General features: G+C 42.8%; 1 protein-coding gene across 8 annotated transcripts in view; it reads right to left on the reverse strand.

The window, feature by feature from the left end:
* LOC138741376 (low choriolytic enzyme-like) overlaps positions 1–14862 on the reverse strand; it is a 99108-nt gene that overhangs the window by 74913 nt on the left and 9333 nt on the right. For all 8 annotated transcript variants that reach the window (XM_069895419.1, XM_069895402.1, XM_069895372.1 and 5 more), the window contains exons 2-4: positions 12072–12163; positions 11961–11988; positions 565–642 (exon numbers count right to left, since the gene is read on the reverse strand). In XM_069895419.1, coding sequence (XP_069751520.1) covers positions 565–642; positions 11961–11988; positions 12072–12131 — 166 coding nt within the window. In that variant the 5' untranslated portion in view covers positions 12132–12163. The remainder of the gene's footprint in view (positions 1–564; positions 643–11960; positions 11989–12071; positions 12164–14862) is intronic.

Below are 14862 nucleotides of genomic sequence, written 5' to 3' on the forward strand. Positions count from 1 at the left end.
TGCCTTTACAGCACTGAGGTTCAAATCCCACACTGTCTGTAAGGAGTTTGTACGTTCTCCCTTTGTCTGCATGGGTTTTCCCCGGGGGATCCTCCCACCATTTGAAAAGGGATAAAGTTTGTGATTTAATTGAGTGTAATTGGGCTGCAGGGACATGTGGGCCAAAATGGTGCCTAAATAAAAGAAAAAGAATTTGTAACCAGCTTTGTTTAAGCTTTGAATAAAATTCATTATCTGAAATGTTGCAACACAGATTAAAACTTTCTAAAAGAATTATCTATTTTGTCCTGGTTTCATTCCCAATCCTACAAAAATGCTTCCTTTTGGGTGCTTTACCAATCTCATTTAAAAACTATAGGATTTGGTTCCACCAATCTAACTATACTTCAAAGTAAAACTTGTCACTAGTTTCTCCCCCTAACAAAACATTCTAGTCTTACCATTATTTTAATGAACTACTTTTCATTATCATGGCAATAAATTCCAAAACTATACCACTTTATAATTTCACAGTGCACAATAACATTTGAAGATCAAAATATTTAAATTTCTAAACTTGCTTACATAATTCTTTATTAGCTTTCAAAATACGACTGAAAATATCTGGTTCACTGGTTTCACTGTCCAATTTTATCAAGTCATCTGAAATCGAAAAGTTAAAAAATATTGCTTTTATCCATTTGTCCCAAATTTCACAATATTTACATGTCATTAATGTCACCCTTATTAAGGAAAGCATTATTCTTACTCAGGGCTACATAGTAATGCTAGTTTCTCAACAATCTGAAAATGTAATTTTTTTCTGTTGCTAGATAATAAAATGTATGAAGATATTTTATGATGACTTTGCTCCCAGCTTACTCCACCTGGCACCATCGCCCTACAAGTTTTAAATCGAATCTCCTACTTTTTGATGTTGAACATTTTTTAGAATATTGAAATAATATCTTAAATATATGTTTAAATAGTAGACATCCTATATTCAAAGAGTGTCAAATGTGAGTATCTGAAGATGCTGGGGTCATATACAATACAATAAGTTGCTGACTGCTGTGTGGGAAGGGAAACAAGTTTGGTGGATTCAAAGAGCAATGAGTCTGGACACAGGCTGAACACAGGAAGGATCATTATTAAAACACACGTAAGGGAATCATAACAGGGATAACTTGAGATCCCCCCCATTTTCAACTACTTCCCTGTTTTGGAAGGTTGATGGGATGGTCTCGTGGGAGGTCTGGGACTGTTTGATCACTGGTCGGGTTTGCAAAGGCTTGGGCACACAGTGAGAAGGACACATGTACCAGGACTCAGTTTCCTCAGTCATTACTGCCATCCACACATCCCCACCCCCAACCACATGTCAACCCTTCCCACCACTGGTCAATGGCTCTGACCTTGACTGGGTCAAGCTGCCAGCCAGACCAGTGAGCCGGTTGCAAGCTGCCTCTATGCCTTTTAACTAAAGTTTGTCATTCACACGTGGACAGTCTGCAACGCCTACTGCATAACACCAGTATTGGAGGAATTCTATCTCCCTATCTTTCTGGGCCCCCATTAGCCTAATTCCCCTATAATTGACCATTGGTGTCTCAGGAAATATGCCATAACCCAAAGGGACCCCTATAACTCCCTTGGTCTCTGGAAATCCTGACTTCTCAAGGAGGGATCCCACATGGTGCCCAGTCTTCTCCCCTCGTGGATCCAATATGTCAGCCCAGTATACTGTGGTCCACCAGTAAACCTGTTAAATCCCGCACTATCATCAGTCCACCTGGGAATTCTATTCTCGTGCCCTGAGACTCCCTTACTAGCTGTGGGACTGTTAACATAAGTTCAAACATCGTGACCACATGTGTGTCCAGCTGAGACTCCTTGAAACCTGCTCGCAGTGCCAATTGTGTGGGAAGTGAAAAGTTCGGTGGGTTCAAAGAGTAACGAGTCTGGGCACAGGCTGAACACAAGAAGGATCTTTATTAAAACACATGGAAAGGGATAGAAACTGGAATATCACACACTAATGCTCTCAAAGACACAACACAGCATAATCAGTCACATCGGATTTAATGTACAGACATATAAGCACAATACATCGCAACTGGTACCAACAAATACACACAAATGGTACCAACAAATGGTTACACTCATACAAGAACAGCACAACCCAGTCATATCAGACTTAACACAACTGATACTAGCAATTGAGTACAGAAATACAAGCAAAATACAACCCAGTCACATCGGATTTAAAATACCAATACCAGCAACTGCTTATACTCAAACAAGCACAGTACAACCCAGTCACAACGAACTCAACGCTACCGATACTATCAGTGTATACAGACATAATAACCAAGACGGATGGTCACATGATCCTCCAAAATCCACAGCCCCACCAGGTTGCAATGGAGAGGTCACATGACCTTCCTCAATCCACACTCCCACCATGTTCCAGATAGAGCAGTCATATGACCCTCCATAATCCACAGCCCCACCAGGTTCCAGATGGAGAGGACACATGACCTTACACACTCCCACCATGTTCCAGATAGAGCAGTCACATGATCTTCCACAATCCACACTGCACTGACAAAGGGCTCAGGCACAAAATATTGACTGCCTTTCTTCCTGTGGATGCGGTGTAACCTGCTGAGTTTCTCCAACACTTATTCAAAAACAATAATGAATGTAACTAGTGGGTCTGCTGCCTCAACCCAATTAGCAAACTCTCCATTAGCACACCTGTTCACCCTCTGCCTTTTTGATGCTACAGAGGCTTAACACATATTAGACGATTATATTCTGCCTGTCATCTATTACCCAGTGGTAATCACCTGTGTTCCCTTGCCTCTCTCCTTCTGATCCACTCCAGTCCTCTCAATTTTGTTCCTTATTGTGAAGTCACACGGTGTGAAAACAGGCCCTTCAGCCCAACTTGCCCACGCCGACCAAAATGTTCTAACCTTACTTGTCCCATCTGCCTGCATTAGGTCCATGAGATGGTTCCTGTGTTCTGCTTCATCAATGCTTCCTCCCAGAAAGTTATCAATTAAGCATAGATGAAATTGAGGCCAGAGAGGAGATGGTCCATGAATCGTTGGAACAATTGAGCTCCATTTCACAAACCAAACAGCATCCATAGAAATTCAAACATTCTGAAAGGAGTAATCACTGCTGTTTTGGAAACACCTGCAGGCTTGATTGGGATTTGGTGGGCACACACAAGGTTGATTTTCGTGAACACCTGCTTGCCATGTAGGTTCACCAAGAAATCCTGTAAATATGGGATGCTGTATCAGTCGGGGATGGTAGCTTTATTCAGGGTACGGTAATCTGAGCTCCACATCATTACCAAATCTCCTGGACATTTTCGGGACCATATGTCGTGATGATGTCCAGCAGCTGTCACATCATTGGATCTTCCTCAGCTCCTCCTCCATACATTTGAACTCAGCCTTTGCAACATCTTAAGGCAATCCAGAGGAATCCTGCTCGGGTGCACCGAAACAGGAGGACCACAGTCTTGATGTGGTGGGTCACCTCATGTTTGATGTTATTCTGCCAGAATGAAGGAATGACGAAGGGAGGAAACAGCTTTAGCAACTCCCAGTACGTGCTGGTGATTGGTTAGGTGAGTGACAGTCATTGTATGACGATGAATACAGCTCATCTGTGTGCATGTGCGGCAGTCTATTAAATGATGGGTTTTTTTTTAGAACCACCAACAGGGAAAAGTGAGAAAGAAAATCCACACTGACAATGAGTTTGGAAACACTTCCTACCGTGAAAATTCATTGAAAATGTTTCTGGAGGCTGAAATCAAATGTGACTGACCTCTGGCCGAATATCTGGAAGGACAAATGTGAGATTAGGGGTCAGTGCTCTTGGGGTGTGATAGGAATGGCCAATATCTCCACTCCCAAATCGATGAGATATTGTTACTAGAGAAGCGGTCATTCAGGAAAAAACTGTGGCTGGTTTGCCCATGGGCAGCAATCATCTCTATTGCTGGTCTTCGGTGTTTCCTGGGTGTTGTTTGTGGAAGGAACTAGAAATGAGAATGATTCAGCTGGGTCATTAAAACCTCAACTTGCACAGTAAGTGCTGCAACTTGTTGCTCCAGCTCTGGCTTAATGGTTGTTGCTGCAACCACACCCAGGTGCACCGCAGTGGTCATCTCCATGACATCAGCCTGCTTTGCCAGTTCATCAATGCTGATCAATTGAAAGATGCCTATCAGATGCCTTTGAACTTGTGTAGGCATGCAATGAAGGAACTTCTGTTTCCAGGTATCACCAATAGTTCTCTCGTCTCTGGCCAGCCTGCAGCTTCTCTACAGCATTTGTGATGGTTTCCTATTGCAGAGATTGTCATCTGCAAGCAGTTCTGCAAAGCAGGATTGATTTAACGGTTGGGTTCGCTCCAAGATGGTTGCTTAAAGTGTGTCGTATGGCGTTGTTTCATCAGAATTAAGGAGCACGTCTTCTACCTCTCAGGCAACCTGCTCTGGGAGATGAGCCATTAGCAAGCTGAACTTTGACATCTGACTCATGATATTCAATGAATTTAACGTTCTTCATTGGTTGCAGAATGGGTGAGGACATCAAGCTCGACATCATCGAGTGCTACTTTGATGTTTTTATCGTTGGGCATTTCCATCTTTGTCAGGAAGGTGCTACCAAGTAATAGTGCTCGGTTGTAGAAACTGCTAAACCTCATTGCAAAAATAAATGGTTAAACGTATTAAGCTCAGCTAGCCATGTTGTGTTTTTTTTTACTTTACACCACTCCATTCAAGCCTCCCTTTCCAGTATACCCTCGCTCTGCCCCACCCCATTCACTGCTTCCTGCATGTGATTGTAATGCCATTCCGGCTCTCACCTCATTGGCCTGTGCAGGTGCGTTTGGTCTCCCGAGCGTTGTCTCCAGTGAGTCAACAGTAGCAACCGACCCTACACAAAACACATGGGTGTGTGGCCACGACAATCTCTATTAGATCACAACTTCTTCTCTTTAGTTCCAAGGAGAACTTGGTTTGGCTGGGAGTCGGAGGAGGAGCTTGGAGAGAATTGGGCTGTGAATCAGAGGAGGAGGAGCTTGCTGAAAGTAAGGAGCAGGTAAGCTATTAAAGTCGGGGGCTAACCGGGGCTTGGGCCTACTTGGTTCGGCTGGGAGTCGGAGGAGGAGCTTAGAGAGAGTCAGGCTGCGAGTCAGAGGAGGAGGAGCTTGCTGAAAGTGAGTCAGTGGAGGAAGAGCTTGCTGAAAGTGAGAAGGTAAGCTATTAAAGTCGGGGGCTTACCGGGGCTTGGGCCGACTTTGTTCGGCTGGGAGTTGGAGGAGGAGCTTGGAGTCAGGCTGCGAGTCAGAGGAGGAGGAGCTTGCTGAAAATGAGTCAGAGGAGGAGGAGCTTGCTGAAAGTGAGTCAGAGGAGGAGGAGCTTGCTGAAAGTGAGGAGAAGGTAAGCTATTAAAGTCGGGGGCTTACCGGGGCTTGGGCCGACTTTGTTCGGCTGGGAGTTGGAGGAGGAGCTTGGAGTCAGGCTGCGAGTCAGAGGAGGAGGAGCTTGCTGAAAATGAGTCAGAGGAGGAGGAGCTTGCTGAAAGTGAGTCAGAGGAGGAGGAGCTTGCTGAAAGTGAGGAGAAGGTAAGCTATTAAAGTCGGGGGCTTACCGGGGCTTGGGCCGACTTTGTTCGGCTGGGAGTCGGAGGAGGAGCTTGGAGAGAGTCGGGCTGTAAATCAGAGGAGGAGGAGCTTGCTGAAAGTGACAGGGTTAATTGGTCAAGGGGCCAATAAATGGAGTGAAAGGGCGTGGAGCCGTGAAGGCGTGAGACTTCCTGGCTTTGGCTTATCAGGCTTCGGCGAAAGGAAAAAAGGTAAGCTGAGTTATTTGCCTTCATATTCAGAGTCATGCCAAAAGGGTTAGTGCTCTGTGCTGGGTGTCAGATGTGGGAACAATGGGTGACCTTCACCCTCCCAAATGGCGACATCTGCACCAGGTGTACCGAGATGCAGTTACTAAGGGAGCAAATTAGGGATATGGAGTTGCAGATTGATGACCTGTGGCTTGTAAGGGAGAGTGTGGAGTTGATCGATTCAACTCTCAGGGCGATAAATACTCCAGAACCCGTGTCAGGTAAGTGGGAAACTGTCGGAGGGGGGGGGGGGTTGGGGGGAAAGAAAAAAGCGAGAAAGTCGGAGAGCACACCAGTGACTATCCCACTCAGCAACAGTTATGTTGTGTTGGATTCTGTTGAGGGAGATGACCGGACATAAGATGGCCACAGGCATCAGGTCGATGGCAATGAGCCTGGCAGAGTGGTGCAAAATAAAAGGAAAAGGAGAAATGCAGTAGTTATTGGGGACTCCATTGTCAGGGGTACAGACAGGAGGTTCTGTGAGCCAGATAAGTATACCCGCATGGTGTGCTGCCTCCCTGGTGCAAGGGTACAAGATATCACAAATCGGATCCAAAATATTCTGAGAGGAGAGGGAGAGCAAGAAAAGGGAGGAGGAAATGAAAAAAGGATTACAGTGAGCTGGGACGAAAGCTGAAAGACAGGAACGCTAAGCTGGTGATCTCGGGATTACTACCTGTTCCAAATGCAAGTGATGAAAATAATGTAAGGATAAGGAAAATTAACGTGTGGCTGAGGGGCTGGTGTACAAGGCAAGGATTTGGCTTCTTGGATCATTGGGATCTCTTTTGGGGAAGGCATGATCTTTACAAGAGGGACAGGTTGCACCTAAATCCAAAAGGTGTCAACATTTTGGCAAGTATGTTTGGTACAGCAGTGGGGAAGGTTTAAATTAATTTGGCAGGGGTATGGGAACCAGAGTGATAGGGAAAAGGGTAGGGAAGAAAGTAATGGCCAGGAAAAGTAAAATAGGAAAAGTAATGTTGGGAGGAGAAAGTAAAAAATCAGATGGTGCAGTGAGTTTTCGGGTCAATGATAGTCTTAAGAAAATTACAAAGCAAAATAGTGGGCAGAAAAATCAAAAGAAAAGGTTACAGAAGTCACTAGATATTAAAAGGACAAAGAGCATAAGAGCACTTTATCTGAATGCCCGCAGTATTAGAAATAAGGTTAGTGAACTTGAGGCGCAAATCGGTACCCATGCCTATGATTTGGTAGCCATCACGGAAACATGGCTACAAGGTGACCCTAAATGGGAATTAAACTTTCAAGGGTATCAGGTGGTGCAAAGAGATAGACAGGATGGTAAGGGAGGTGGAGTTGCACTCTTAATCAAAGATGAGCTTCAAGCAGTAGTGAGGAATGATACAAGATCTAAAGAGCATAATGTTGAGTCCATTTGGGTAGAGATAAAGAATAACAAAGGGAAAAAATTATTGGTGGGTGTTATCTATTGCCCATCAAATAACAATAGTTTAGTGGCACAGGAAATAAATAGAGATAAGTGAGGCATGTAATAATGATACGGCAGTAATCATGGGGGACTTTAACTTCCACATAGATTGGGAAAATCAAGTTGGTCGTGGGAGTCTGGAAGAGGACTTCATAGAATGCATCCGCGATAGCTTTCTTGAGCAGCATGTTAAGGAACCCACAAGAGAAAATGCTCTCCTGGATCTAGTGTTGTGCAATGAGATAGGTAGAGTAAATGATGTAATAGTCAGAGACCATCTGGGAAATAGCAATCATAGTATGATTAAATTTCTCATTCAGATGGAAGGGGAAATAGTTAGATCTAAAGCTAATATATTATGCTTAAACAGGGGTGACTACCATAGGATGAGGGAGGAATTGGGCAGAGTGGACTGGGAGCACAGGCTAATTGATGAAACAGTTGAGGAACAGTGAAAGATTTTCAAAGAAATATTTTGTAATGCTCAACAAAAATATATTCCGGTCAGGAAAAAGGGCAGCAAGAGAGGGAAAAATCAACCGTGGTTTACAAAGGAAATAAAGGAGAGTATAAAATTGAAGGCGCAGGTGTACAAAACTGCAAAGAGCAGTGGGAAACTGGAAGATTGGGAAAACTTTAAGAAACAACAAGGGGTTACAACGTGGGTAATAAGAAATGGGAAAAAGGATTATGAAAGTAAATTGGGACAAAATATAAAAACAGAAAGCAAAAAATTTTATAAATATATAAAACGGAAGAGGGTGGCCAGAGTTAACATAGGACCCTTGGAGGATGAGAAAGTTAAACTGGTAGCAAAAAATGAGGAAATGGCCGAGGCATTAAACAAATATTTTGTGTCAGTCTTCACGGTGGAAGACACGTCCAGCATGCTCAAGTGCGGAGTTAAGGATGCGAATGTTGGGGAGGGCCTTGATAAAATAGTTGTTACAAAGGAAGTAGTGATGGAGAAACTAATGGAACTAAAGCCAGACAAATCACCAGGTCCTGATGATATGCATCCAAGGGTTCTGAAGGAAATGGCAGAAGTTATAGTTGATGCATTGGTGGTGATATACCAAAATCCCTTGGATCTGGGCAGGTCCCGGCAGACTAGAAGACAGCAAATGTCATGCCACTTTTTAAGAAGGGATGTAGGCAGAAGACTGGAAATTATTGGCCAATTAGCTTGACGTCTGTAGTTGGAAAAATGCTTGAAGCCGTCATTAAAGATGAAATAGTGAAACTTTTGGAACGCAAGGGTTCAATCAGGCAGACGCAACATGGTTTTAGAAAGGGAAGATCTTGTTTGACAAACTTGTTAGGATTCTTTGAGGATATAATGGGTGCGGTGGATAGAGGGGAACAGGTTGATGTTGTATATTTGGATTTCCAGAAAGCGTTTGATAAGGTGCCGCACAAGAGACCTATCAGTAAGTTACAAGAAAGTGGAGTCCGGGGAAGTATATTGGCCTGGATTGAAAATTGGTTGTCTGACAGGAGGCAGAGTCGGGATAAGTGGGAGTTTTTCAGGTTGGCAGAGAGTGGTAAGTGGGGTGCCGCAGGGGTCATTGTTAGGCCCACAACTGTTCATCATTTACATTGATGATTTGGAGGAGGGGACAAAATGTGGTGTAGCCAAGTTTGCGGATGACACCAAATTGAGTGGAAGAGCAAATTGTAATGAGGATGTGGAGAGTCTGCAGAGGGATATAGTTAAGCTGGATGAGTGGGCAAAGGTCTGGCAGATGGAGTACAATGTTAGTAAGTGTGAGGTTATCCACTTTGGCAAGAAAAATAAAAGAGCTGAATATTATTTAAAGGGTGAAAAACTACAGCATGCTGTAGTGCAGAGGAACTTGGGAGTGCTTGTGCATGAATCGCAAAAAGTTAGGTTGCAGGTGCAGCTGGTTATTAAGAAGGCAAATGGAATGTTGGCCTTCATCGCTAGAGGAATTGAATTCAGGAGTAGGGAGGTAATGTTGCAACTATATAAGGTACTAGTGAGACTGCACCTGGAGTACTGTGTCCAGTTCTGGTCTCCATATTTGAGGAAGGATATACTGGCTTTGGAGACGGTCCAGAGGAGGTTTACTAGGTTGATCCCTAGGATGAAGGGGTTGACTTATGATGAAAGATTAAATCGTCTAGGATTCGCTCAAGTTCAGAAGAATGAGAGGAGATCTTATAGAAACATATAGGATTATGAAGGGTATGGATAGGATAGATGTAGGAAGGTTTTTTGAGCTGGCCGGGGAAACTAAAACGAGAGGACACAGTCTCAAGATTCGGGATGAGTAGATTTAGGACAGAGATGAGGAAAAATAGTTTTTCCCAGAGAGTAGTGAATGTTTGGAATTCTCTAAACAGGGAAATGGTTGAGGCTGCCTCATTAAACATATTTAAAATTCGGTTAGATAAATTTTTACATGATAGAGGAATTAGGGGATATGGGGAGAAGGCAGGTAGGTGGAGTTAGGTCATAAATTAAATCAGCCATGATCGTATTGAATGGCGGAGCAGGCTCGATGGGCCATTTTTGGCCTACACCTGTTCCTACTTCCTATGTTCCTATGAATAATGCTTGAGCCTGTTCAACCTCTCCCTATAGTTCTGGCCCCTGAATCCTGTCAACATCCTCATATCTCTTCTCTACACCCTCCCCATATTGACAATTTTGGTGACCAAAGACCCCTCCAATCTATTTTTATCCACCTACTAGCCAAACAGTTTGCCCAATGGATCCCCTCCTCTTCTGATTCCATCTACTCTTCAGGTCTATCTTAATGGTTCCCATTCTCACCTCCTCACTTATCAGATTACAGCACTGGTAATCTTTGTGTCCTCATATTCCCACCCTATCTCCCCCCTCTCCTCAAATCATGGATCCATATGCCTATTTTCCCTTGTCTGCTTCCACCTATCACCCACCTGCCTCTGTCTCCCAACTACCACTCCCCTCACCTATTTCCATCTACCCCCATTTACCCTCAGCTCTCCTTGCCCCATTTATCTTCTACTGGCCCCTATCACCGTCTCTCATCTTTATATTGGATATCTTTCCTCTCCATATTTAGTCTTGATTCAGGGTCTCAAACCAAACCATCAACAATTCTTCTCCCCCAACCTCACCCAATGCTGCTTGACTCAATAAATTCCTCCAGCAATTTTTTTTCCTTGCTTCAGATTCTAGCATCTTGTGACAATATTTTAACCTCCCATCCAGGATGTACACAAGTCTTGCACCCGAGCATCTAAGCACCCATACCTCTTTATTACCACCATGGTCCAGGCATGGGTATCAAGATTCACTATTAGCATTAGCATTGCCCAGTGCTCCTTACAGTCAGAGAAAGAGAAGTAAAAGAGAGTCCCATCAGTCACTGAGTGTCCATGGATTCACCTCTATCGCTCACGCAGCCTCTGGAGCCACACAAAACTCCAGTTCAGTTTAAACCACTGGCAACTTAAGCCCAGATCCAAATAATGAAGAAGACTTCAACTCCCAGGACCCTTCAGGAGCCCTCCTTGCTCCTCTCAAATCCCAGGTCTTATACCTGGTTCTCATTAGCCAGTCTCTAGCATCCTGCAGCATGGTGAGCATCCTTTGACCTTGTTGCCAGCATCCTGCTGCCTATATAGGTTCCACACGTCACCATCAGCTCACCACCTGTGTGTGTCCTTCATCTGAAGAGCCCCTTGCTCACCTGCCACCATGATAACCATCCTTAGCGTCATCTCCTCTGCTTCTCCTTCTCAATGGGTGGGGGGGGGGGGGGGTAATGTTCTCCCCTTTACTGATGCCCTAAGCTAGTCCACTGTTCCCCTGGAGTCTGCAACCCCTCAAGGCTGCCACTATCTTGGACCCCCAGACCTCGCGGTCACAGGATTATAAAGAAAACACTTTTGCTTCCTTTGATAAGCCATTTAAAACCTGCAAAGAGCCATCAGCCATAGGACTGGGCAGTGGCAACCCATGGGGGAGTGCTGTGTCTCTGTTCCTCGCTCTCCCCAGGTCCACACCAGTGGCAGTGCTGCTGTTCATCAGCTCTGCCATTTCTTTTCAGTATTAGTACATTTTAATTCAGTTCTGACCTGCACATGATGCAGAGGCAGTATTTGCTAATTTCACCCAGATACCAGCAATGAACTTTCTCTTGCAGGGAGATAATTTCTGAAGTATGAAATATTAATATTGCAGCAGAAACCTAAAATAAATGCACACAAACAACTATCAATAAATTTTGCCCTCTATTTGGATCACACAAAGTGTTGCAATTTCCCTGCAAAATTGTATTCATAACATATCCAGAACATTGCTGCTTTTGTCTGGTTTTCCATTCCTCTTTTGTGGCCTTTTCATGATCTTGGGCTCAGATCCTCTGGTTTATTTTCATGCCTGTTCACGATGACCAATTTCCCTTCCTGTAGTACAGCATCAGCTGTTTAGATTAAGTATGAGAAGTCAAAGACCATTAGCTAATTAATTGTACCAGTCACCTATTACTTTCATTTTTAAATTGTGCAAGTACTGTATATTATTGAGTTTGCTTTAAAATTTGAAAATACAGATGTGATACTTTGCAGAAAACACAAACCTTCAATTGTTGTATTCACATTATCCACCTGCACAAAAAGAAAGTAGTGTTACATGAAAAGAAACTAATTTAGGTATTAAAAAACTATATTTGATCTCATTCTTCTCTTACCAATGTTGAATGACTGCACCAAAGGAATAAAGCCAATAGCACTACATTATTGAAGTCCATCTTCTCCCCTCATTGCTTAGATAAAGCTGCACCTGATCATAGTAGGGAAAAAAAAGTCATTGTAATTTTATCTTGAAATATATCACAACAAAGTGGATGAGTTACAATTGAAAAGCAATTTCCTGGCTGAAATCCACATTCCAAAATACTGTACTTCCACCCCAAAGGGTAACAGAGTGACACAGAACTGTCATAGGAATTCAGGAGTAGGGAGGTAATGTTGCAACTGTATAAGGTTGTCATAGAATCATTATTGAATTAGTTCCCATAGCTTATAGGATCAACAAGAGCATTATCAACTTATATTCCATCTCAGCAGTCTCCAACTCGACAGCATTAACTTCATCCTCCAATTTCTGTTAACACTGCCCCCTCTGGTCTTTCTCTTTCCTTATTCCTCCAGCTCCCCACCCCTTCCTTCTCCTTTCAGAGAGCTACACCATTTTTAGCCTTCTCCCCATCACCTCAGTTTTTTTCTCTTCCACCTATTACCCCCTTACCTGTGATCCTCTCCCTTCCTCCCTCCTCTCCTCACCATGTACACGGGGACAATGTACACATGGCTTCAGTTAGTTTACATTGGCTTAGATATGACCAGTGCTGTTGTGTATATTAGTTTACTTTACCAAGGACTCGGTGTCTACAACAAGTTTAATAAAAGTTAGACCCGAGCCTTTCCAATCTTAGATCACAAAGGCAACTGGCAGCACCTCAATCCCCATGCCCCTGATATTCTAAACAGAAGACTATTGTTATCTGATGAAATCTAAATCGAATTTCTGAAATATTTTTTATATTATGGATCAGTATGCTGTTTGCTTAAGGAAGGAAGCATTGTTGACTCTGAAGTGGAAATTTGTCACGTAAAGTCAATGAGACAATACTTAGCAATGACCATTGTATCATAATGTTTGATTAGCATTCGAGAATGATAAGAAACAACAATGAATGGGAAAGGGGTTCATTTCAATGGATTGAGAGAGTAACGTAGAAGCAAAGATTAGCAGGTAATTGTATTGGAAAAATGGGTGGCATCAGAAAACGCTAGATACATTATCACAGGGAAACTAATGCCACAGCATTGGAGATGGAGAATGTAATTAAAAAGAGAAATGTTAAATGGTGCCAATCTCACTATTTTTTCCTTTTTACAATTCTGAGAACATTTTGTTACTCTCTCTACAGATGCTACCTCGCCTCCTGTATCCCCCAATGTCTTCTTTTATTTTTCCAGATTTTCAGCTTTTTGTGACCTAAAGATTGTGCAGATACTGAGAGGCAAGAAGAGGGGGCGTGAAGGTGTGAAGGACCATGAAGGTGATGTAATGACAAAGATATGGGGCAAAACTGGAGTATTTAGAAATACCTTGTAACTGTATTTAACACTTCTCAGAACTATCGAAGAACAGGATGTAATTTGATAAGGAAGTGATATAGATTGCATAAAGGCTTGCCATAACCTTCAAGTCCTCATTCGAGAAATGAGAGGTTCCAGAGGACTGGATAATATCAAGGATGACAACTGTTTTCAAACACCAATGCAAGGCCATAGCCAAGCAAATACTGACCTATCAGTTCAACTCTGGGAAGATAGGATTAGAGTTTATAGTCATTTTCACAAGTACTTGCTGCTGCAACACAAAAAGTACACTAACTACAATACAGTACAACTCCAATTATCCAAAATCAGATTCTCCAAAATCCTGTTATCCAAATTTTGGATAAACGAGAATATATAAAATCCTCATTTATCTGAAAACTGTTCAGAGCCAAACTGACTGAGGACCTCGGGCACCCGGCAGCAGCGGGGACCTCAAGCTCCCAGGCAGGAGTGGGGCCTCGGTGGGGAGGTGCCAGTGATTGGCGATGGCCAGAATTTTTTTGGTGAGAATTGAACATTATTTTAATGCTTAAAAACGTTTACCTTGTTTGTTGTTGTATAAGCACTGTTGCAAGTTGCTTCTGGGCTGTTTTTTTTTTAAAATGACCAGTTCTCCAAAAAAAACATTTATCCAAAATGAGCCAGATCCCGACCAATTTGGATAATCGGAATTATACTGTAATATAAATTGAAATACTACAATATGCCAAGACAGAAAATAAATAAAAGGATAAATATTCAAGTAAAATAGGGATAGAGAGATAGCTAAAACAGTAATCAGAGCAAAATTAATAAGCATCTGAAGAACTGAATGTTAAAGGAGAGCTGGCATAGTGTTTGGCAAGTCTTAGAAACCTCAAGGGATTAAATCATGAACAAAAGTATTGATTAAAAAAAATGTTTTTAGATATTGAAAGCAGATAATCACGTTAAAAGGTGTTTACAAATTGGGGAATAGGTAGGCATGCAGGTATTCCCCAGAGTCAGAGCTTTTTCCCAATATATTAATGACTTGAACATGGGCCTGCAAGGTGAAATTTCAAAATTTTCAAATGACACAAAATTTAAGTGTGTGATAAACAGTGAGGAGAATATAATACATAGCAAAGCCTGTAAAGTGGCAAATAATGGACAGCACAGTGGCACACCGGCAAAAATGCTGCTTTGCAACTCCAGTGATTCTAAGGTTCACTGCTGAGCTTGGGTACCGTCTTTGTGGAATTTACATATTCTCCCTTTGATTCTGTGGGTTTCTCCCCAAGTGCTCCTGTTTCTTCCTACATCCTAAATACGTGGAGTATGGTTGATTAATTCATACATCTACCTCCATAGACGTTCAATTTTATCTAT

This window comes from Narcine bancroftii, chromosome 1 (assembly GCF_036971445.1).
Source record: "Narcine bancroftii isolate sNarBan1 chromosome 1, sNarBan1.hap1, whole genome shotgun sequence".
Taxonomy (NCBI): domain Eukaryota; kingdom Metazoa; phylum Chordata; class Chondrichthyes; order Torpediniformes; family Narcinidae; genus Narcine; species Narcine bancroftii.